The following is a 24,903-nucleotide window of genomic DNA, read 5'->3' on the forward strand; positions in this document are numbered from 1 at the left end:
CAGAGTGCAGCATTGAAACACAAGAGTAATGCTACAGAGAACTCATAGGATGAAAGTACAGTTAAAGTGGAGTAATAATTGCATTCTAATTCTGTTGTGCAAATGGGCCTAGCTTTTCTGTTCAATCAACGACGTTTTTCTCAATCCTGGATTCAGATTGAATGAACACACACTCAGCTGATGAACAGCAAACCTAAATACGGTAGCTTCGGCTTTGCTTCTTTTAGGGATTATAAAAGGAAATGTTTATTATACTTTACCTTAGTCTATCACTCCCAACAGTAAGGTAAACATGCATGTTTCTACAGAGGTAAGTCACAGAGCCAAGCCCCACTGATTTTGAAACGACTGCCATTTAAGTACTAGAATTGCAACCCAGGTCACAAATCTAATATTTATGAGTTACGGAAATATACACTCATATTAAGGAAGCATTATTAATTCAGCAGTCATTCCTATCGATTGTCCTATTCAATATCTCAGAAAGTGTGTTGCATACAAAAAGGGCATACTTTTCTTGTTTCCTCCATCTCCATTTCTGTCACTCTCCTCACATAAAATGAAGTGTCCCATTTTCCACATGGAAAATAAACACTCTTCTACACATGTTTAAATTCAGTGGCTAAAGCCCTGTTGGTAATATAAAAAATAATGCATTGGAATAATGTGTGATTATACCATACAGGTATTTTTGGGTGAAACTATCCAGCACCAGCAGCTTACCATTCATACCACCTAGGTGCCCCTCCTTTTACTGTTTAATGGCCAGAGGCTAGCAAGATTGACCAAGATGCATTAAGCTGTGTTGTATAGTCAGGAACATGAAGAGGCATGCACCATCCTTGACCTCTTAGGGTCAAAGAGTATGTAATTTTTGTGTGTCCAGTGGCAGGAATATAGCTAGATGCATCCTGGCCACTTCCATCCTACTTGAACTAATGAAAGGCAGAGGGCAAGGAGCATAGAGATAGGTGGTATGTCTGAAGAGATGAAAGGGAATGCAAAATATGCCTGGTTGAGCTTTACATACCACCAAATCCATGGTGGATCTCAATCTGTTTTGTAAACAAAAAGGACTATTATGTCTATATAATGTATAAACCATCAGCATCACTGACTTGATAGTAATACTAGAAAAAGTATCTTCTGTCCATATATGCAACAGCCAATTTTCTGAAATTTTACCAGCTCGGTGCAATGTAATTCCGAAAGACAATGTCATTTAATTGCATGTACACATTTCTGAAACGAGATTATTCTTATCATTTTACCCAGAACCTTAAAGACATCCCATGTAACAAATATGAAGCTTTTCAATCTCATTAACTGTGACAAAGAATTAAAATTTAATAGCAATATTACAAAAAAATTAGTGGCAAAAATAATTACAGTCACCTTACATACACCCACTCATGCAGCATTAAGAGTAGCTGTACTATAACAAAGAACAGAAGCCAGGCCACATTATAAACACACTGCTTGGCCGCTCTACAGCTCAATTCATGTGGTTGAAACGATTGTGGAAGGCATACTAATTTTTGAAAGCCTGGCAAAAACCCTCGTTTCCTTTCTGTTCTTCCATGTATCTCTCAACTTTTAATCAAATTTGAGATGAGCCCTGTGTAATGATGATTTTAATATAAATACAAAATATAATTATGAGTATAAAAACTGGAATGCCCTTCACACAAATCAATGCATCATTCTACACTTCTTAGGGAACTTATTCTGTCACAATTTAAAAGAATATTCAAACTATTACATATTTGAAGAAGTCAGCTCAAGAGACAAAGACCAAGATTCTTTATCAGCAACTTAATCTTACAATAAAAACCTGTGCTTTACTTATGGTTTTAAATTATTCAATACAATTATAGAGCAATATTTCTATAAAACAAATCTGTTGACACCAAACATGTGCAGGAGAAAATCTGAAGAGGTAATCCTGAACTGCATTTTTTTAAAAAAATACACCATTTTCCTGAGATTTTTCATTGTCAAAGAACTATTTAAACACTAAAAAAAATCAGATCCACATGTGAGACTGATGCAACTCATTCTTATTTTTTTTCTGTTCAATTCATTAAAATATTGATTCTCACCATTAGATAACCCTAATTTTTCTATAGTGGACAATATGCATTTTAACCTAAACTGGTATCAATGAAATCACCCTCCCCTTACGCTCCTAATTTAATTTTGTTTGTGTATCATTTCAGTCAATACAATTTGTTTTCTATTTTCTGAACACACAGGATATATATACATATTGACTATTCAGACTTCACCTATCTGGGATAAAACTCAAGTCTGGAAGAAATCTTGGAAAATGCCTGTGTATCTCTTTTCCCATTTTAGGTGGACAATACCTGCTACAGCCCAAATTATCTGAACATAGTGTATGAATTTAACTCCAAGGCCAGAAAATACTTATTTTTTTGGATTCAATTATCTTTCCTTCAGGGAGAAGGGAAGACAAAAACTTGTAACTGGGACTTTAAATGCCCAATATATAATTTTCTGGCCATCAAACTGAAATATACAATATTTTAGTCCCTCTCATAAGTTAAAACATCTGTCCAACTGCAGGCTTAAGAGAGCAACAATTTCTAGATTGTGGATCAATACAAAAGCCTGAGGAGTTTGAGCAAATATCCAACATCATTTCTACTTTCAACCTAACAAGGCCAAGGCTGTACTGTTATTCTTAAGAAAATTAAGTTTGGTGATATTTGACAACATGGGACAAAAGCATTTTTGTTCGCGTAAATTAAATGTCACAACCTAAAACACAGCAGAATGGTCAGGTCAATGCAGGACAGTTGTATTTTTTTTATTAGAAAGACTGCCAAATGTGGGAGATTTTTTGTGTGGAATGTCAAATGTTTCATAATTATGGGATATCAATTTTTGTACTTAGAAAACCAAACCTGAAAGATTCCTTTAAGAAAGAAATTAGAGAATCTAGCAATAAAACAAAATTTCTAACAAAAGGTTAGAATTTGATTTCTAGCCAATGACACCATAACCACAGTGCCATAGTCTTGCACACAGGTAGCAAAATTCCTCAAACTTCTAAGACAAATTATACTGGTTTAGTGGGGATAACTCATATTCACTTTTGACTTTCTTCAATAGACCCTATGAGCTAGGAATACTTTATACTTCCAACTGATTTCATTATCAGGTTTAAACACAGTAACATGTTTATTGATTTATATGAAAAAATATCTCACTAAGAAAGTAGACAAGATGCACAGAAAAAGTACAAGTGTCATGTGCATAGCAATATAGCTTAAAGCATTCACATATGGCTTTGTTTAAAAGAAACTGTAAGGAAACCTGGCCCCATGTAGACCTGTGGTTATACAGTTGACACAAAGTAAACTGCTTCACATCTTTTAGGCACTTACTAACAACAGTGTTCATCCCTGGAAAAGAAAAGTTTTGTCCTTTTTATTTATTTTTGTTAAGATTAAGGAAAAATACGGCAATAGCTGTGTGTAGCTGAAAAACATTTTAGTAGTGCATGCACAGAGCTGGAAAAATACAATTCCTGTGCAAGATTTTATAGCAAATAACTAAAGTACAAAAATATGTACACACTTTGATTTTTTTTAGAAAAATGTACAGAACAAAAAAGCCCTGAAACTCATTATCTAAATACAAATATATGACATAATAGTAGTAGCAAAAATCAATTTAAACCGCAATTGCAACTATTTAATTTAGATTCATACAGGTTCATTTTAGGTGCTACTACAAAACTTGTTCCTTTAAAAAAAAACACCAAAAACATGATTTTGACGCTGTTGTTCAAAATAATCTGCAGTCAGATACTCTATTTCGACTTCTTTATAAATCATAATAAATTACTCCAATGAATTCCAGTCACGAGTAGATTCCATTAGATGACGTTGTCCATGCCCTACCCAGTTGTCCTGATTGTCAAATATTCTCCCACAAAACCAACAGCTAAATTTCATTTTCAGCGTATTATCAGAGGTAGTTTTTACAATCTGATAATTGTTTTTGCTTGTTTTCTTCAGTGTTAATTTTAAAACAAACCTTTCTTTGACAGGACTGACAGGTTTCAACATTTTACGTTTTCTTCGAGAAAGGTCGTCAGCAATTATATACAAACTGCTACTGTAATACGCTGGCTCCAAAAGAGCATCAATAGTTCTCTTTGACAAAGAGACTTTTAGTACATGTCCTTTAAATTTTGCAATAGTCTTCATAACATTTACAACTTCTGGAACATCTGCATCTGGGTGGTTTAGAACTACAACTGGCTGATTTCTTCTGGGGCATTTGACAAGTTGTTTGGAATTAAAAGGAAGCAACTTTAGAATCCTTTCAGTGTCTTTTGATGCTCTTGGTCTACAGGGGGCATGAAGCAATGATTCAAACTCATTTACATCCATCTGATTTTTCATCTTACACTTTCGATGCAATGTTTTCTTTCTGGGAGGCTCTTTGAGGTCTTCCCTCGCTCCCCGTTTCAGATTCCGGTTCTTTTGCGACACTGTGGCATCAGAAACTTTAGCACCAGTTTGTTTTGAATGACGTCTAACTTTTGAAAATCTGTTTGCCATAGACCTTGATGTTTGGCTTCCAAAACTACTCCTTTTGTTAGCAGGTACTGTTTGTAATGAACTAGATGAGCGCTTTTTTGAACATATTTCTGCATGCCTGGAAGAATGTACAGACTCCATGGAAGTACAAGGGTCTATGGATTCATCTCTGGCCAAACTAGCATTTGCTGGCATCCATCTATGTGATAAGAGCAAACCATCACTAGAAGAAAGAGTTGACCGTTTCAGGTCTACTGCAGGTCCGTTAAGGGAATACGTATTAGTGAACTGTAAAGAGGACACAAAGTTGCTAACTGGGAGACAATTGTCAACAGCAGGAAATGTCTTTATTTTCAAAAAAAGCTTTTGTTGCATTGCTCCAGGTTTCTTTGGTTCAGTATTTTGACTATCAGCAGGATTGTGAATGTGGTTCTGTATGAGTGACTTGTTTGACGACATACATTTAAGAAAAACTGCTTGTCTGCCATCAGGCAAAAGTGCATACACAGGTTGTTCTTGTCCAATCTCTGGGTGTTTCATTGGTTCCAAAGAGGCAACCTTACCGCCTTGATATCCAGCAAGGATTTTCAGAGAAGAAATTCTATTGTCTGAATTTGTAAGATTAAGTTGCTCCTTTCGTGGTTGGCTAATGGATGAAGCACCAGCAGTCCCACTGCACACACTAACACTTGCAGAATTCCTTACATTTTTAAAACTGTCTGTGTTTGGTTTCATCTCTACTGCCTCTTTACTGCACTCTTTAGATACACATTTATCTAAAACCTGAGAATTATTTTCAGTGGCATTTGCAATTGTTCCAAGTGATCCACCACCAAATGTCAAAATCATTCCAGGTCCTTTGTTTAAAAGTAAAGATGTAGTTGCACCATGTGTTGCCTGAGGATCTGAACCCGTTTTTGGAGAAGGTGTTCCTGAAATAACTTGCAGCCCTTGTTGGTGGGCAAGGCGCAAAGGTACAAAAAAATTTGGTGATGGCTGAATTACCACTGATTTGTTCTGTTCTGGAAGAGATGAATGGGCAATATTGGCACTACGGATACTGTAGTGCGTTTTCTCTTTTGCCAACTGATGCATTATGACTGAATCTGTTTGAGTCTTCAGCAACATACCAATACCTGCTATCCCTGATGGAGGGTTTATTTCTTCTATTCTATGAGATGTCACTGGGTCTCGTCCATTCCTAAAGTTCATAGCATCATTAGTTGTATTGCAGTTAACATTTAACTCTCTCTTGAATTTAGCAGGGGGATGTGTTAAACTGCACACAACTGCTGAATCTTTGAAGTGTGTAAGTATTTTACCATCTGTATGATTGTTTGGAAATGGCTGATTATAGGCAGCTTTTGTGTAGTTGTGTGGCTGTATAACAGATTGTCCTTTCAATACATCTTGTAATGACTGATTTACCTCAGGTGACAGATAGTTGGATGCGTGATTACTTTGGAGTGAGAAAACTGATGTAATCTTAGGCATGACTGATGAATTTACACAATTTGAGGCATTTTCTTGTTTACACTTTTCAGCTACATGATCCAATACTTGATTTACCTTACTATTTAAATATTGTGGGTGTTCATGATTTTCAGCACAATGCTGCCTATCAATGGCATAACCAGGCTCATTAGTTGAGAATACTGGAGAATAATCTGAATTTACAAAGCCATAAAGAGATCTTTTTTCCAAATTTAATCCTGATGCTGATTTAGAAACACAAGCTGTGGTTTCACTGGCAGACCTTTGTGGCAGAGGAAAGTTTTTGTTAGACATCAAATCTGTAGATTTATCCAAAATGTCTATTTTAGAATAATTATGGAATGGCAACAGCGCATGATTAGAAGCATCATTTGAGGGACAATAAAGATTATTATGTTTACTGCTGTTGTTCACTTCACCATTCAAGACCTTGAACTCAGTTGGAAAGGATTTCTTCATGGGATCATAATGAAGCATGTGTGTACCATCAGATGTTGAAATTTGAGGATGGTCCTGAGATACACAATTCCTCCATGAAACAGGATGTCTGGTTTCAGCCCTTGCCACCAAATCACAAGGTAATGAAGAATCTGGATTCACTGCCAGTTGAACTGCACGCTTTGTTACCAGTACATTAGCAGGGGCAACAGTCTGAGATGCATTCCAATTCGAAGAACTCATACTTTCTTGCTTTATTTTTCCTGAATACTGACTACAAAATGCTGGTGGAGATGTCAATGAATTTACAGAATTCCTAGATACTTGATTAATTTCATGAGATCTAGTACCTGAAGCAAAACTTGGCTTGTCAACTGACTGTGGTAGACATCCAGTTGAACAGTCTTTAATCACTTCATTTCTTGCAGGCAAATTCTGTCTATCAGTAGGTAGCAGTTTTATCACTATATGTTGCTTTCCATCCACCATTTTGAATCCCATAAATTTAGCACTGTAATTTGCAGGAACAGATATTTTATTATTTTTAACCATCAATACTGTAGGTCCATGAACAGCTTTTTTCAACAACCCCAGTCCAGAACCCAATCCATCTTCTGCTCTGTTACACTGTACTGCTGGGGAGGATTTTGTTTTGCTATAGATACTCTTTTCATTTACAAGAGTGTTATTTTCATTTAAGGCAGGTTCCTTTGCAGATTGGTCTAACTCTTCAGATTTGGGCTGAATCTCCTTCATGTTTTTGAGAACCTGTGTATCTTCATCTCCAATTCTACAACAACTACTTGTAATTTTTTTGCGTCTCCATAATGCCTTCCTTGATGCTCCTGTTTTGTACCTTTTCAAGATAAGTTTTAGTCCTGTTGAAGTTTTCATCCTCTTTTCACTGTTAACTGCATCTATTTTATCTTTTGAATAGATGCGGTCTTTGTGTAAAGTAAATATATGTTTTAAAAGATAGTTTTTCCGTGATGCCATGTAGTTACAATACTGACAAGTGAAGGGAAACATGCCAGTGTGTGAAGCCATATGCTTTTGAAATTCCTCTTTTGAAAAACCTACGTAATTGCATGTATCACATTTATATTGTATTTCATTGTGTCTATGAATGTGTTGAACAAATGTGCCTACATCCCTGGTAGAAAAAATGCATCTTTCACATTGAAACTGGCCACTTACACAATGCTTAGATGTGAAATGTTTTGTCAGATCCAACAAAGTATATCGGTGGTCATCATTACAGATTTCACATTTCACTAAAGTGCTACGATGTGTCCGACGGTGTTGGTTAAAGGACTGAAAATTATTTGCAGAATAATTACACATTTCACATGGGTAAGATGGCAATTCTCCATGATGTAACAGTTGGAAGTGTTTCTGTAGATCATTTGGGCTGTACCTAATGTTGTTTTTGCATTTTGTGCAGCTAAAGTTTAGTATTTTCGCTGAAGTTTTCTGTCCTTCCTCATAATGCAGTCCTAGTTTATTACATGGAGTATAATTCTCAGAACAGTGTAAACTGCCTCCATTCCCATCCACTTGAGTGAAAGATGTCCTTACTGGCTTCTCTTTACATTGAAACAAATTCATATATTTTTCAATTTCATGTTTTGATACCACTTCATTTGGGATACTGACTCTGGGCAACTCTATTTTCACATCTTTTAGTCCGTAGGTGAGAATATCTGAAGTTGCAGGCTGAGATATAGACTTTTCAACAGCAATAGCCGATGCAGGAGCACACATTCTATCCACTTTCTCTTGCAACAAGCTGGTTTCTTGAATACAAGATGGTTCCTGTTCAGATGGCATTTTCTCACGCTTCTCTAATATCCTGTCACAGTATTCTTTAAAAGATCTCAGTGCTGAAATACTGTCAGATAATTTCCTCAATGTAGTATATCTGGGGGGAAAAAACAATGTGATTCTTAAAAACACATAAAGATCAGAATGTAAAAACAATAAACTGAATGTCTATGCATTTTAAAAACAATATACTGAAAGTCTATGTAATTAAAGAATATGTAATAAGTTAGTAAAACTCATTTTTTAAAAAATCAAGCCTTTTGATCAAGTGTTCGACCATTTGCATCATTTATTAAAATCTCACAGACCTTTATCACATCACATCCACTAACACACTCAATATATGCTTCAGATTTAGCTTTTAAAACAGCAAGCTCCCAGGTGGTACACAAATTACCTTTTAGCTACTAACATCTCCTTTTAGATACCTCCTTGATATTAATGTTTCTTGAACATATTAGCTCTTCAAATTGGTTGTTTACTTCAAGACCCAAACACTTCCACAACTCTTCTACCCAGTCCATCTGAAGGCTAGCCACACCTACTCATCTACAATCTGATCATTAAGTCGACCTTCACCTGGTTTCTTGTCGCTATTATCAACACCCCTGGATTTGATTGACTGCTCAAGACAAAATTATTCTTATTCTTATTCTTATTATATTTATTATACCATGCTTTACCTTTCCTGCAGGAGACACAAGTGGCTTAACATAAAAGCATCAGCATACAATTTAAAATACACAAATATGCAAACATTAAAATAGGAATAAATATAAATAGTATTAAAAACCATTAAAACATATTCAAAGTTTAAAACCACAGCACCCCCTAAATTGATATTTAAAACCTTCATCTTTATAAAACAGCCTGAATAAAAAGGTTTTAACCTGCCACCAGAAGGCTAACAGGGAGGAGGCCATTCTGGCTTCCCTGAGATCCAGAGGAGTTCCAGGGAGTTCCAGAGTCGAAGGGCAGCCACCGAAAAGGCTCGCTCTCATATTCCCACCAACTGGGCTTGGGATGGAGGTGGCACTGAGAGAAGATCTCAGGAGGGTTTGTACAAGGGGCTCCCACCCTATCAATCTTTAGGAAAGACTTGAAAACCTGGCTATGGAAGCAAGCTTTTGAAAACGGTTAGACATTTTATTGTCCAATAAATAGAGGACTTAATGGGAATTTTACAGTGAACCTAACTAGGACAGTGGCTGAATTATTTAATATGATTTTATGGCATAAGTATTGCTTTATATTATTTAATTTATGTCTTTTATGTTCACCTCCAATATAGCTGTTTTAATTTTTATGTTTTGCTTGTTTATTGTCTTGTTTATTTAATTTAAATTGTTTTATTTTATTGTTTATATTGTTACATTGCTTACTATTATATGCTGTGAGCCGCCCCAAGTCCCCTTGGGGAGAGGGGCAGGATATAAATAAAGTTTTTATTATTTCATTAGAAAGGGATGTGGTCAGCTAAATAACCTGGACCTGAACCCTCTAGGGCTTTAAAGGTCATAACCAGCGCTTTGAATTGTACCCGGAAACAGACTGGCAGCCAGTGGAGCTATTGCAACAAGGGGGTTGTCTGCTCCCTGTAGCCAGCCCATTAGCAACCTGGCTGCAGCTCTTTGGACCAGCTGAAGTTTCAAGCACTCTTCAGAGGTAGCCCCAAGTAGAACACATTACAGTAATCCAAACAGGATGTAACTAAGGCATGTACCACTGTGGCCAGATCTCGCTTCTCAAGGAACAGGCGCAGTTGGAGCACGAGTTTTAATTGTACAAAGGCCCTCCCAATCATTGCAGATACCTGGCCCCCCAGATTCAGTGCTGAATCCAGGAAGATCCCCCCAAGCTGCAAATCTGTGTCTTTAAGAGAAGTGTGATCTCCATCCAGCACAGCCTGGATCCCTATTCCCCGATCTGCTTTACGACTGACCAGGAGTACATCTGTCTCGTCTGGATTAAATTTCAATTTGTTTGCCCTCTTCCAGTCCATTACTGATGACAGGCACTGGTTTAGGGTCAGGACAGCTTCCTTGACATTAAGTGGAAAGTAGTAGTAGAATTGGGCATCATCGGCATATAGGTGGCGCTGTACTCCAAAACTCTGGATGACCTCTCCCAGCAGTTTCATGTATATGTTAAGCAGCATGGGGGACCCTGAGGAACTCCACATGACAATGGCCAGGGGTTCGAACAGGAGTTTCGCAGCACCATCTTCCAGGTACTGCCCTTCAGAAAGGATAGGAACCACTGTAAGATAATGCCTCCCAGTCCCATCCCAGCGAGATGACCCAGAGGAATACCATGGCAAATGGTATTGAAAGCCACTGAGAGAACCAGCAGGGTCACACTCCCCGTTTAGCTCTCCTCAAAGGTCATCCACCAAGGTGACCAAAGCTGTCTCTGTTCCATAACCAGGCCTGAAACCAGACTGAAATGGATCTAAATAATCTATTTCATCCAGAAATCCCTGGAGTTGGGAGGCGACCACACGCTCCTAAACTTTGCTCTGAAAGGGAAGGTTGGACACTGGACAACAGTTGTCCATTATAGAAGGGTTCTGGGATGGCTTTTTAAATACAAATCTCACCACTGCCTTGTTCCAAGGAGGCATTGACCACCACCTTCACCCACTCTGCCAATCCCACACTGGCCTGTTTGACCAGCCAGGAAAGGCAAGGACCTAGAATACATGTGGTAGTTCTCACCTCTCCAAGGATCCTGTGCACATCCTCAGGCTGCACAAATTGAAAGGTATTCATCAACACTGGACAAGCAGAAGCCAAAGTTACATCCACTGGAACTGTATCAATAACTACAACCAAGTCGGAACGGATCTGAGTGACTTTATCCGCAAAGTGCCTTGTAAATTCTTCACAGTGGGCTGCTGAATGGTCAGGGATTTTTCTTTGAGGACCAGTATGTTATAGTCCTCTGACCACTCGAAACAGCTCAGCTGGACGGTTCCTTGCAGATGCAATGGTGGCAGCAAGGAATGATTTCTCTGCTGCCTCCATTGCCGCGGAGTAGGCTGTCAAATATGCACTAGCCTGTGCTCGGTCAGATTTGCTTCGAGTTCTCCGCCAACGTCGCTCTAGTCTCCGCCTCACTTGCTTCATCGCCGCCAACTCCTTGGAAAACCAAGGGGCTGGTTTGGCTAGAAGTAAAAGTTCTTTGAAACCAAAGTGTAGAGATCCTATCATAAAAACATAGATGAAAAATAAACCTCAAATGTTTTAACAAACAACTCACCAGAAAACCATAAATAGAAAGATTTTGGAAGTTGCTTTAAAATGCAACATGATGACAAAAACAAAAAATTCTACCTAATTTTTTGAAATAATAAAAAACTGGTAGCATATTGAAAGTAGGTAGTAGGCATGTACAAAAATATTAGAAAGTGTCTTAAGTCGGATCAGTTTCTTATGATTTGTATTTGCAACGTGCTAACCGACATGCATGCCCAGTCCACACCAAAATTAAGAAATCAAAACTTACCCCATACTTTTTCATTTTAGTTTTGTAAATCTCAGGAAGTCTCCCAAAGTCAGTTTCATATTCAGTGCAAGGAAGCTCAAAAAGCAAAGCCAAAAGGGCTGCCTTAGTGACTGCCTTGCCTTTCCTCTGTAAATTAATGGCCTCTCGGAATTAGAAGAAGGGAACACAGGGGACAGTGTTTTCTGGGAACAGCACAGAACTCTGGGAAATGTAGTTTGGGAAGGGAGGAGCTCTATGCCAGAGAATTCAAAAGGCCCTGCCCTAAACTACATTTTCCAGAATGCATCAGAAAGCACCAATCAGCATAGCTATGACCTGGCTATGTACGCAGGTATTTGAAGAATAAGCATGTGTTGGCTTCGACGCTGTCTGAATTACAGCTCTTGTATAAGGTCTGGTGGATGAATGGCATAAGCACTTTGCATTGTTTTAAACTTTGTATATTGTATTTTATGACTATTTTATGACTGTTTTAATCGTTTTAGTTTATTGTATATCAGTGTAACGGCATCAATTGCCACTTGTAAGCCGCCCTGAGTCCCCTCGGGTGAGAAGGGTGGGGTATAAATAATTGAAATAAATAAATAGCGGAGAGATTTGTCCCTCCCTAACAGCAGCCAGCGAAAGTTCAAATGGTTGAATATGCAAAGAGGAGGACCGATGGATACTTCTAGTAAGTAAATCTCTGTGCTGGGCTGGGAAGAAATCCCTAAATGGATTTCCCCATATTATAGGGGGAAAGCATATTAATTACTTTAGAGTTTTGATGATGTCCTTCTGCCTGGAAGAAGGGGATTGGACTAGATGGCTCTTGGGGATGAAGAATTGGTTAATACTGGTTTCTATTGGTTAACATGAGAGACATCCAATAAGGTAGTTGTTGTGGCTTTAAAAAAATAATTTTGTCAAAACTTTTTTTAAAAAATCCCTAAAATCAGTAGATGTATGAATATTTCTGAAAACTGGGGGGAATTATCCCTTGTTATCTCCTGCCATTGTACAGTAAATTCAAGAAAATAGCTCTTATAGTTTTTTTAATGTTGTTTATAAAAATTCCCAAAAAACTTATGGATAAGTGAAACATTCTGACATTTGATGGACTAACAGTGGTAAATGTGTTCTACTATTGTAGCACGTTTCACCGCAATAGCTTTAAAAATTAGGGAAAAGGAGCCCCTGAAGTTTCCCCAATTATAATAATTTATGAACAATTACTGTGACGATATAGTAACAAAATTTTGTTACTCTCATGATAGTAACCAATTTTTCACTAATTATACTTTAGAAACACTTTAGAAATGAAACACCACACCACCCAGTTTTGTAAAGACTTTTGAACCATTTTTTAACGGATCGCACATCCCTAGTAGGTATATCTATTGCCTGAGATATATCAGGCTTTTCCTTTTCCACAAAACTGGTCACCAAACTAAAAGAATAACAGAAAAGGAGATTGGCGCTTCCAAAAATGAAAACTCAATACACTGCCTTTGGAACCATCACATGACTTTAGGGTTCAGACTGGACAATTTGTTATTCACTTAGAAACATGATTAGACTTGCCATAAGGCATCATCCATTACACACAATATGTTATTAAATAAAACAGCAAGATGCAAGCCTTTGTTTTCTTTTTGACTCTAATTTCCCTTACACCCAAAACATGTCACTTGTTCTTTGAAACATGGTGAAAATTCAGTCTTTTCTTTCTGTCCTCCCAGCAAAGCAATCAAAGAACTTCTGTTCTACCCCTTGACTTTACAGCCTCAATCTTCTTTCTGATTTCATCTTAATCCAGTCATTGCTTCATCTTCATTCACTCATATCCATCCGATCCATTACTACCAATTTATTAACTTCTGTCTTTTTCTGAACATATGCCATAAATACAATGGAGATTTCCTGTCATATCTCTGATTCTGCACAGGTTTCACAGGTCTATTCTTAAAATGCTTCATGGCTTTCCCATTCCGATATATTTCTCTTCTCAGAAACTCAACTCATATACATCCTTTCCTGAGATAGTTACTAACTTTGCTACCCCACACTCTGGCATCCAAATATGTACTGTTCACTGTCATTATTCCTTCTCAAGTCCTAACCCTTCTGCGTCACTGAACACTTGCATATAATTATTTCCCATACTTTATGAAAACCTGAAAAGCTGACTTTTTAAAGAAACTTTTAAAACAATATTTTAGTCACAATAAACTGTTACCTGAGAGAGTATCTATGGTGCAGAATTAATTCAATCTAACACCTGTTTAACTGTTATGGCTCAATGTTATGGAATCCTAGGAGTTGTAGTTTGGTAAGGCACCAACATTCTTTGGTAGAAAAAGCTAACGACCTTGTAAAATTACAGCTCCCAGGATTTCATAGCATTAAGCCATGGCAGTTAAACTGATGTCAAACTACATTAATAGTAAAGTGTTGATATTCTCTTTAATGAAATATCTGTAGCTAATTAATCACTTATTCTTCCACTTCCTCCATTCTTTCCCTGTTCTTCCTCCAAATTTAGCCTGCTAGATTTCGCCATTTCATGATTTATGCTTCAACTCACATACAAAGAAATGCAGGATGTTTTAAGTAAACGTTTTAGACAGCAAACCTTTCTCATTTTAAAGTTTTCCCAAGAAATCATAAAACTTACCTTTAAAGAAAAATTACAATTCCATTCTTTAGTATCTGCTCAATATTTTTCCCAGAAGATGAGAGACATAAAAACCAGGTTTGAGGACTTTTGGATTCAATATATTAAAAATTCTGAAATAAAAAGAAAAAATAGATTGAAGTCATACAAGTCACCAATATTTGAAATCTAACTATAGCAGATATTAATATAAACAGAAAAACCTACCTCTAAAAGGAATCCTACCATATGACTAGAAGAAAATTGCAGGAATATAAACCTAATTAATTTATATTAGTAGCAGGAAACATTGCTAGTTTTTGCAGCTCTGCACAGGGCATGAATTGAAACACTTCAAAATTATCTGGTACTTAGGAACTTGTAATATGTATTCAATCTTGGTTTACAGCAGATATTGCTAAAATAAGTACACTGATGCAGACAAACATTCTAAACAGAACTAAGTGGACAAGAACTTGTTGAGTTTTAAACCAACGAAACATACTGCTTTCCTAAATCTCATTAATTTACAATACAATCTTATGCACATCTACCCCAGATGTAATTCTGAATATATTCAACCATATTTTCTGCTATGTAAGGATGCACTAGACTGCAGTCATACATGGCTGTACAACTACCTAGCACTTCGGAACAGACTCGTTAACCATATGTTAATGAGTAAGGTAAGGTAAAGGTTTTCCCCTGACATTAAGCCTAGTCGTGTCCCACTCTGGGGGTTGGTGCTCATCTCAATTTCTAAGCCAAAGAGCTGTCCTGAAACACCTCCAAGGTCATGTGGCTGGCATGACTACATGGAGTGCCATTACCTTCCCGCCAGAGCTGTACCTATTAATCTACTCACGTTTTCAAAAAACTAAGTTGGAAGAAGCTGGGACTAACAGCAGGAGCTCATCCTGCTCCCCGGTTTCAAACCGCTGACCTTTCAATCAGCAAGTTCAGCAGATCAGCGGTTTAACCCGCTGCGCCACTGGAGGCTCTATGTTAACTAGTTATGCACATAAAGCCATGCAACCTATTATACCTTACATTATCATTAACTTCCACATCAAAAAGAATCATTTTTAAGTTTAGAAAAGAATCATTTTTAAGTTTAGAAAAGAATAATTTTTAAGTTTAGAAATAGGTAGCGCAATTCTCAAAATTAGCATAGTGTAGCTTCAGTTCTGAAAAATATTTGATCACATCATATGAAAGCTCGTTCATATTAAAATCATGTTTGTCTAAAATTTCTAGGGATTGCTACTGGGCAAACATATGCATCCTGTTGAATATACTACAAGATTCAAGAAATGGTGCAAGACCTTTAGATCATCTAACTGCCCTTTCCTGCAGATTAGTTTAGTTGTAAATACAATGTGTTTTTATTAAATTAGAACAGGAGTAGGTACTACAGACTTTAAAATGTTGCTCAATTTAAACTATTATCCGAACTAGCCAGCATAGCCAATGATCAGGAATGCTGGGAGTTGCAGTTCAACAATTTAGAAGGCCTCACAATTCCCACCCTTGCTCTAAAAATAGGGGAATAGTCACACAGGCAGGTTTCTTCAGTGCACCAACTTGTCATGAGCATCTGCACATACTGAATCATTCTGCAAGGATCAAAAGCACAGAATCTTTCAAAACCCTAATCCTCAAAATTAAAACACTCTTGGCATACCCTAATAGAGGATGACTTCTATAAGCCCGGTGTGTGGATGCATACTTTGAAGTCACCTGTTGACTTATGGCAACCTCATGAATTTCATAAGAGTTTTCTCGGGTGAAAAATATTCAAAATGTGCTTTTACCACTTTCTTTCTCTGAAATACAGCCTACAGTATCTGATATTCATAAGTGGTCTCCCATCCAGGAATGAACAGAACTGACCTTAGTTAGATTCCAAGATGAGAGAGGATTTGATCCCTCAGTTTAAGGTATTTATGCAAATTTAATCATTTTAACAGGAAAACAAAACAAAACAAAACAACCCACCTTCCTTACAACAGTAAACATCTTCATTTAGCTTTATAATCTATATTTCATGTTGTAAACAGTTTTGAAAGACATGTTTCAAGCCTGTGATCGACTGCCATTAAAAAGTAACACATTTTGCATATATTCAAGAAAAAATAAGAATTCTTCCAAGTTCAAAACACAACCATTTGATGTTTCTACATTTGTTCCATAATATTCCAACTTCTCGTGGCACTTCATTTTAAAGCATAAGAAATACTTTATTATTTCATGGCAGTCAAGCATATGTAACCAAGCCAAACATAGTTCATTTAGAACTTCTTTTCATTTAAACTGTGATAGATGCAACCTATCGAGTCTCAGCCTAACAAGGAATTCAAACAGAATACCTAAACTATCAGTTATTCAATTTCACAATGATTTACAAGACCCACAGTGAGCACAAAAATAATCAAACATGTGAACGCTTTTCATTAATTAATTTTCAGAAACAAGGGTTCTGTTGCCTAACTTTTAAAAATCTTATTTTTAAAGCTACATTCCATATAATATTTAAATTCAGATCTATTACTTCCTTTGGAAGTCTACACACATGATAACACTTCATCACACCACTTTGGGTATAGATAATAATCATGGTGAAAAGCAAAACACAAAAAGAACAAGATGGCAGTTAGCAGAAAAGGTAGATTGCTTTTCCTGTCTTTCCACAGCATAATTTTTTTAACATTTTCCAAATTAATCCTCATTGAACATCCATTAATGACAATGCTAACTGTCTTCGCTTCAAAAAGGTAAGAGCTGGTTGAAAAGTGTGAGGTTCCCCCCAGTCAAGTGAATAGTACAGCTGAGATTTGAAACCAAATATGTTAGCCTGCCTTATCTGCAGATGTTGAATGTACTAAAGGGTCTATCAAATCAGAAAAAAATAACACCATATCTTACCAGTTAGTTTGAGCAAAGCTGTGATAAGAAATATTGCCAGGTGCTCAACTCTCATGAAGTGAGACACTCATTTTTGTCCCTAAGAGACTTCATCAAGTTATGCCAAGTAGTCCACAACCAACACCTTCATCACTCCCTCCATAGATAAAAAGGTTTGTCTTCAGTAAGGAAACAAGCAGAGAGGCAACAAAATAAAACGTTTTCTTTGTAAGACTGAGAGATACATGGGCTTAGCCAGGATTAGTTTCAATGACTTTGTAGCACCACTTAGTGATACAAATACTGGTTTAAGTTTGAAAATGGAAAAATGGCATTATGTGCTTTTTAGGAGAAGGTAACCAATTACACACAGAGCTTGTTATTGATGGAAGAAGCTGTGTGAGAATAGCTTCCTGTCTCTCACATCTTTCTCCTGTGCTGTTTCAATCACAAGGCAAAAGCAAAAGCCTGCTACATTTCACCTAAGATGGCTATTCTCCCTTTCTCCCTGCCACCTTCACGTTCTGTTTTCTCCTAGGTAAGGCAAAATAGAAGAAGCACTGGGAGAACTACTGCACATATCTCCCCTTAGTTCTCCTCGTGGAAGACGTTGTAATTTCTCAATCCATTCAAAGGCATCTCCTCCCACCCTAGCAAGCCAGCCAGCCTCAGCTTGACTTGGTGAACAAGACTTCTCAATAAGAGTAAAAGGAGATGAGCAAACCATACTTAGTTTAGCTGTAAGAATATACACTTCTGTTTCCCTCCCCACTAGCTGGGTATGTCATACTCTCCTCCAGAAGCAAATATTTTTAGGTTTCAACATGATGTAATGCTAACACAATCAAATTTATTAACTGTTGTAGCAATGCAGAATTGTTTTATGAAAACATAATATAGTTACGTATTACTGTCCATGTGCAAAATAATAATAATAATAATAATAATAATAATAATAATAATTATACATCACACAGTCCTAGACACTTGGGAAGTGTTCAACTTGTGATTTTGTGATATGAAATCCAACATATCTATCTTGTTTGCTGTGTCATAATAAAATAATAATAATAATAATAATAAAACTTTATTTATATTCCCCCCTATCTCCCCAAAGGGACTGAGGGCAGATTCCAAACATAAAAGGCAAACATTCTATGCCTGAACACAACAACAATACACAATAACAAAAATTGACAGCCCAACATATAAAAACAAATGATAACTTAACAACTAAAATTAAATTAAAAACGCAATCTGTTATATTGGACAAAACAGCTGTTTTCAGAAAAATAAAAAGGACTAAAGTGAAATATCACCAGTTTTTCTAAAACATAGTCTAATACAGTGATTCTCAACCTGAGGTCTAGGGACCCCAGGAGTCCGCGATGTCATCACAGGGAGTTCACATAGGATTAAATTATTAAACTATTAACTATTATTTGCATTGATACTATTAAATTCATATGGAATCATAATCAAAGTATTATATTACAATAGGTGTGCATTAACAAATTAATTTATATCTCCTTCTCTTTAAATCTGAAGGACCTTTATGAAGAAATTGAAACAATTACTTGATGCAATCCAGTGCCTTAAATCTTGAGTTAAATCTTGGGGGTCCACATCCACAAAAGATATTTAAGAGGGTTTATGGTGCAGAAAGGGTTGAGAACCACTGCTCTAATACAGTTAGTTACTCCTTCTTTTTGAGAAGTCAGTTTACTATACAAATTGTTTTCAAATCTTTCCTCTGCAACATATTATGATGGCCAATATAGAGCATCATACAAAATGCAGTATACAAGATTGAAGACTAAATCCAAAGGTTGGTTTCCAACTAAAGTAGACCAAATTAATCATTGAGGTTTACACAAGAATTGATATACAAAATCTGCATGGATTCAATAGGTCTTTCTAGTTGGGTTTAGCAACTTCACTTAGGTCTATGTCATCTGCTAGAACAGTCTAGATTCCAAAGCATGCTCTTTCTTTGTTATAGAACTCTGCTACAATCATCTCTATTGATAACAAAAGTTCAACTACTGCAAACACAAAAGTGTTAAAACACTAATCTATACTGAATACTTAAGGCTCCCATACTATGTCAAATTAGATGGAAATAGGATAAATTAAATATAATGGGAGTTCTCTTAGAGTAAATATGCAAAAGACTTCCTTATCCACTGAAGTGTCTTGTCCTTTGACCACAATCAGAAAGATAGAGAAATACAGTAAAAGTGGAGAGGTAAAACAGAAACTTGGTATGAAAGATGGAGGCACCTAGGTAAAATAATAGTAATGTCTTTTTAAAGTTATGGAGGTTTTGGAACAATTGTGAAAATACTCTTCAGAATTAAGACGGCTTTGCAGTGTTAGTTCTAAACATGAGATCAAAGAGCAACAGTAGATGCATCCTGCCTGTAGCACACATGCACATTTCAAGGTGTGAGCATGTGAAGTAAGTTAGTAATAAGTGTGTACCTGGAAATGCTATAGTCATCAAAAAACTACTGATGCCTAATTCTAAGACAACTGCATCTTGCAAATACAAAGTATTTCAAAAAGATGGCTTCACTTTGAAATCACTGTATCTCTGCAGCCCCGAATGGCCCATGAATTCACCTCTTACCACTTGAAAGGGCGGGGCACATAATTGTTGCTAGCTGCCTTTCCTAGTGATCACCTAGCCACAGTCATTTGCAAGATGGCGACTCATAACATAAAACCTAATGAGATATTCTCTATTTGCGGAGGTTTTTGAAAATTGGTGTCTAAGGCCCCTTCCACACAGCTGTATAAAATCCACTCAGATAATCCAGTTCAAAGAAGATATTGTGGATTACCTGCCTTGATATTCTCGGTTATATGGCTGTGTGAAGGGCCCTAAGATCAAAATGGTTAGTAAAGCTTGACAATTATTTGTAACTTTTTGTGTAATTGTAACATGTTAGTATTGTGATATATACTGCTTTGAAATTGGGTCCAACATTTTGAAACACAGCCAGTCCTTGGCATCCGCTGGGGTTTGGTTCCAGGACTCTTGTGGACACTAAAATCCATGGATTTCCACCTCCCGTTAAATACAAAGGCATAGTAAAACAGCAGCCCTCATACGAAACAGAATGATCAAGGTATGCCTTTTGGGTTTTGTTGAATCGATGGATCTGGGGGATCAACTGTATACCTGTCCTTCAAACCAACATAGGACACGTGGAACGGCCTATGCAAAAACTTTGCTCAAAAACCAAAACAAACCCAAAAACGTCCAACCAAATGTGAATAAATAAAACAGCAGGTGGAACACAGTCTGTTTCATTCCATATGGTGTATAATGTCAGAGACTAACATGGTTTTACAATGGTACACTGGTCAACTCGTGCTCAAAATAGATACAAAAGGAGGTGAATAGAGAAGATGTTATGATCCGCATGAAAGCTGAGGAACGGATTGTCTAAATGCTAAGAGGTGGAACATAAGGCACCTCCAATGCCATACTCCGAAGCATGATGGCAAGTCCCATCCTGATCAATGGAAGTCCTGGTGATATCAAGGACACTTCTACACTGCTATATAAAATCTGCTTTGAAATTCTAAGTTATATGGCTGTGTGGAAGGGCCCTCATATAATCCAATTCAAAGCAGATCTGGTGGATGATCTGATTGGATCATCTGGATGATATGGCAGTGTAGAAGGGCCCCAGTTGAAGAAGGGAGTCCTTTTTGAAAGAGTTTTCTCTCCTTCTTTAGGAAGACCCCCTTTTCTCTTCTTCGCTTGGGCCTCTTCCACACAGCTGTATAAAATCCACATTGAACTGGATTGTATAGTAGTGTGGACTCAGATAATCCAGTTCAAAGCAGATCATGTGGATGATCTGCTTTGATATGCTGGGTTATATGGCTGTGAGGAAGGGGCCTCATATAACCCAGTTCAAAGCAGACAATGTGGATGATCTGCTTGGATCATCTGGTTGATATGGCAGTATGGAAGGGCCTCAAAGTGAAGAAGGGAGGCCTTTTCAAAAGAGTTTTCCCTCCTTCTTTAGGAAGGCCCCCTTTCCTCTTCTTCGCTTGAATACATCACAAGCAGGTGAGGCTGCAAGGTGAAGTGACATTCAGCTGGAGCAACGCCTGGGGGAAGGAAGCACAGAACCCTCTTCACACACACAAGTCCACTCCATGTTGTTGAGTCTTGGTGGAGAAAAGCATGGCCACAAAGGCTGTCACGAGGCACCCGGGCACTTCAGCATTGGCCCGCTCGGAATCCCCAAACCCCTCTTCCCCTCCCAAGGAAGAGCAACCGCGCAGGAACTTCTCCACAGAGAGAGAGAGAAAGAGGCGTAAAGAGAAGGGGACTATTTGATGCCTCTCCGCCGGGGCAAGAGGGCGGTTCCTGCCCAACAGCCCGAAGGCGACGCCTCCTGCCCCGCTCCCCCACTTGAACCCCACCGCCTTCGGGGCTACCGGACGCCCCTCGCCCTCCCAAGGCCCCCGCGGCCTCCCCGCCCGCCTTCCCCACGCAACGGGCGCCTCAGTTACCTCGCCCGCCGCCATAGTCCGACGAGTCACCGTTGGCGGCCATGACGCTTTCCATCCGGGCACTTGACGCGCGCGGCAATGGAGGAAGGCGGGGTGAGGAGGCCGAGGCGGAGGGATATGCGCCTCGCGTAGCACAGAGAGGAAGGCGCGGAAGGAGACCCTGGGGCCTAAAACATCGAATGAGTCGAATGAGTCAAAACAGTGAAACACGGCCCCCCGCAGATTAACGCCCTTCAGTCCTGCTGAGGGAGGCAGGGCGCGAGGGGCCCTCCCTGTTGTAAGCCCCGCAAACGCTGCTCTGAAGGAGTTTCTCCTCAAGGCATGAGGAGTGTTCATTGCCTTCGCAACCACCACCTCCGAGTCCCTCCTCTTCCTCCTCCCCTTCCTCGCAGACGGGCAAACAAACAAGCAAGCACACTATGGGGGCGGCTCAGTAACAACACAATACACCACTAGCCCTCACTGGGAAGCAGCGACATCCCTCTTGGGTTGCCTTGGCACAGGCGCCAAAAGCATCCCAGGAAAGAAGCCATCATGTCCTCCCTCAGCCAATGAAGCCTGATGACATCACCTCCCTTTTGGGCTCATCCCGCAGCCATTGTCTGAAGGCCCTTCCACACCGCCATAGAGCCCAGGATATCAAGGCAGATCATCCAAAATGTCTGCTTTGAACTGTAGTATGTGAGGGCCCTTCCACGCCGCCATAGAGCCCAGGATATGAAGGCAGATCATCCACAATGTGCTTTGAACTCAGATAAATCCCTACTGCCATATAATCCAGTTCAAAGTGGATTTTATACAGCTGTGTGGAAGGGGCTTGAAGGAAAGAGAACCTCCTGATACTGGCCCTGCATTTCTATCCTTTCTAGGGATCCTGTTTGCCCAGCCAGTCGTAGCAATGGAGCACTCCCAACAAGGCCTGCTTTGGGGTTGTTGTATGTTTTCCAGGCTGTATGGCCATGTTCTAGAAGTATTCTCTCCTGACATTTTGCCCACATCTATGGCAGGCATCCTCAGAGTTTGTGAGGTATGGAGAAACCCAGCAAGGAAGGTTTATATTAGGTTTATAAGGCCTGCTTTCATCTCTTCCCAGGACTCTTACTTGCCTTCCTGGCACAGAATGTCTCTGTAATCCTAGGAAGGAAAATGGCCACGCTGGGCCTCTAAAGGCTCTTCCACACAGCCACAAGGCAGATGATCCACAATATCTGCTTTACAGGTCTGTAGCCAGAAAAAAATTTTTGGGAGGGGTTGAAACCTATTTCCCCTGAGATGACTTTTGACGCCAGTGTCTTCTGATCTCAACAAGGCCCTGAAATTAACATCATTATGCAATTATTCTTCACAGGTAATAGGTTCTGAATTATTGCTCCCTCTTTAAGCTAGTTCTTGTTGGCCACAAAGGATATGAGCTTCCACAATTGGCCAAAGTTTATTTCTATTTTCTTCTTCTTATAGGGTTATAGGGTTACATCATGACATTTTCCACTGTGAATTAGCAAGAATTTTCAGCCAAGCACAAGTTGTTTTGATGGTACTCTGTTTTTTGGTGTCTATTGAAGACTTGTATTACATTTTTCCATTGCACAAATGGTTTAGCAACCAATGCACCAATCTTTTGATGAGCACCTTTACCCCCAACTTCTCCTCCAAACACTACACTATATTCACAGAGTGCACCTTGTATGTGAAATTAGTAGGCTAACCAGGGAAATCTGTTGAACCTTTTGGATAAGAAGTTGCCTCTTCTTATCCAAAAGAAATACATACCCTGCATTTGGAGTCTGTGGATTTTGCACTGATTGAACTTTTACTTGGTCATCAGAAACAGTCTTGTTCATATAAAGTCCAATGACACAGATTCTTTTCTATGCTTCTATTGTTTCCTTGGCAGGGCTTGAATTAGATGAAGCAGTGGTAGATACCTCTGTTTCCACAGTTTCCTCAGTTTTCACCTGCAATTCAGGTCAACCCCCCACCCCACCCCTCACCTTAGGCTTTGCCTGTCAGCTACGGGTAGGCCAACTTGGTCACTTCCACTATAATAAAATAAATAATAATTATAAAGCTTTATTTCTACCCCACCACCATCTCCCAAAAGGGACTCAGGGCAGCTTACAAAGCACTTGTAATGTAACAATACATACGGTGCAATAAATACAAATACAGTAGAGTCTCACTTATCCAACATTCGCTTATCCAACGTTCTGGATTATCCAACGCAGTCTGCCTTTTAGTAGTCAATATTTTGTAGTCAATGTTTTCAATACATTGTGATATATTGGTACTAAATTCATAAACACAGCAATTACTACATAGCATTATTGTGTATTAAAGTACTTTTTCTGTCAAATTTGTTGTATAACATGATGTTTGTTGCTTAATTTGATAAATCATAACCTAATTTGATGTTTAATAGGCTTTTCCATAATCCCTCCTTATTATCCAACATATTCGCTTATCCAACATTCTACTGGCCCGTTTATGTTGGATAAGTGATACTCTACTGTACATCAATATCAAAGGAAAACATAATTCACATCATGAATACATAAAACAATACCACAGTAAAATCAATCAACCTTAAAATACACATCGATTAAATGTTATGGTAATTATAGACATAAAATGAATAACAACCAACCAGTCATATAAAGTGCTTTCAGTGAAAAAAAAACCCAATGGGTTAGCAATTGCTGCTATTGCAATGTAAATTGATATAAAGGTAGGTAGTGATAGTGTGAATAATCAAAATTTGGTTGAGATAATGCTTGCAGTTCTGGAGAGACTAATTTTTGCTTCTCATAGACTTGGCATGGGGATTTAGTTAACCAGTTAAAATTCATGAGTAAACCAGGTTTTTGGGGTTTTTTACCTGAAAATTTCCAGGGGTGGCTACGGGCTTGCTGCTTTGAACTGGGTTATCTGAGTCCACATTGCCATATAATCCAATTCAATGTGGGTTTTATGCAGCTTTATGGAAGG

At 38.3% G+C, this 24,903-nt stretch overlaps 1 protein-coding gene across 1 annotated transcript; it reads right to left on the minus strand.

The window, feature by feature from the left end:
- Positions 1–1,322: 1,322 nt before the first annotated feature.
- znf518a (zinc finger protein 518A) lies at positions 1,323–22,260 on the minus strand. Its single transcript, XM_003224731.4, has 3 exons — positions 21,919–22,260; positions 14,497–14,609; positions 1,323–8,430 (listed from the first exon to the last, which is right to left on the minus strand). Exon 3 carries the CDS (start codon positions 8,337–8,339, stop codon positions 3,873–3,875), a length of 4,467 nt encoding a protein of 1,488 aa, XP_003224779.2. The 5' UTR covers positions 8,340–8,430; positions 14,497–14,609; positions 21,919–22,260; the 3' UTR covers positions 1,323–3,872.
- Between the last annotated feature and the right edge of the window lie 2,643 nt (positions 22,261–24,903).

This window comes from Anolis carolinensis, chromosome 3 (assembly GCF_035594765.1).
Source record: "Anolis carolinensis isolate JA03-04 chromosome 3, rAnoCar3.1.pri, whole genome shotgun sequence".
Classification (NCBI taxonomy): Eukaryota; Metazoa; Chordata; class Lepidosauria; order Squamata; family Dactyloidae; genus Anolis; species Anolis carolinensis.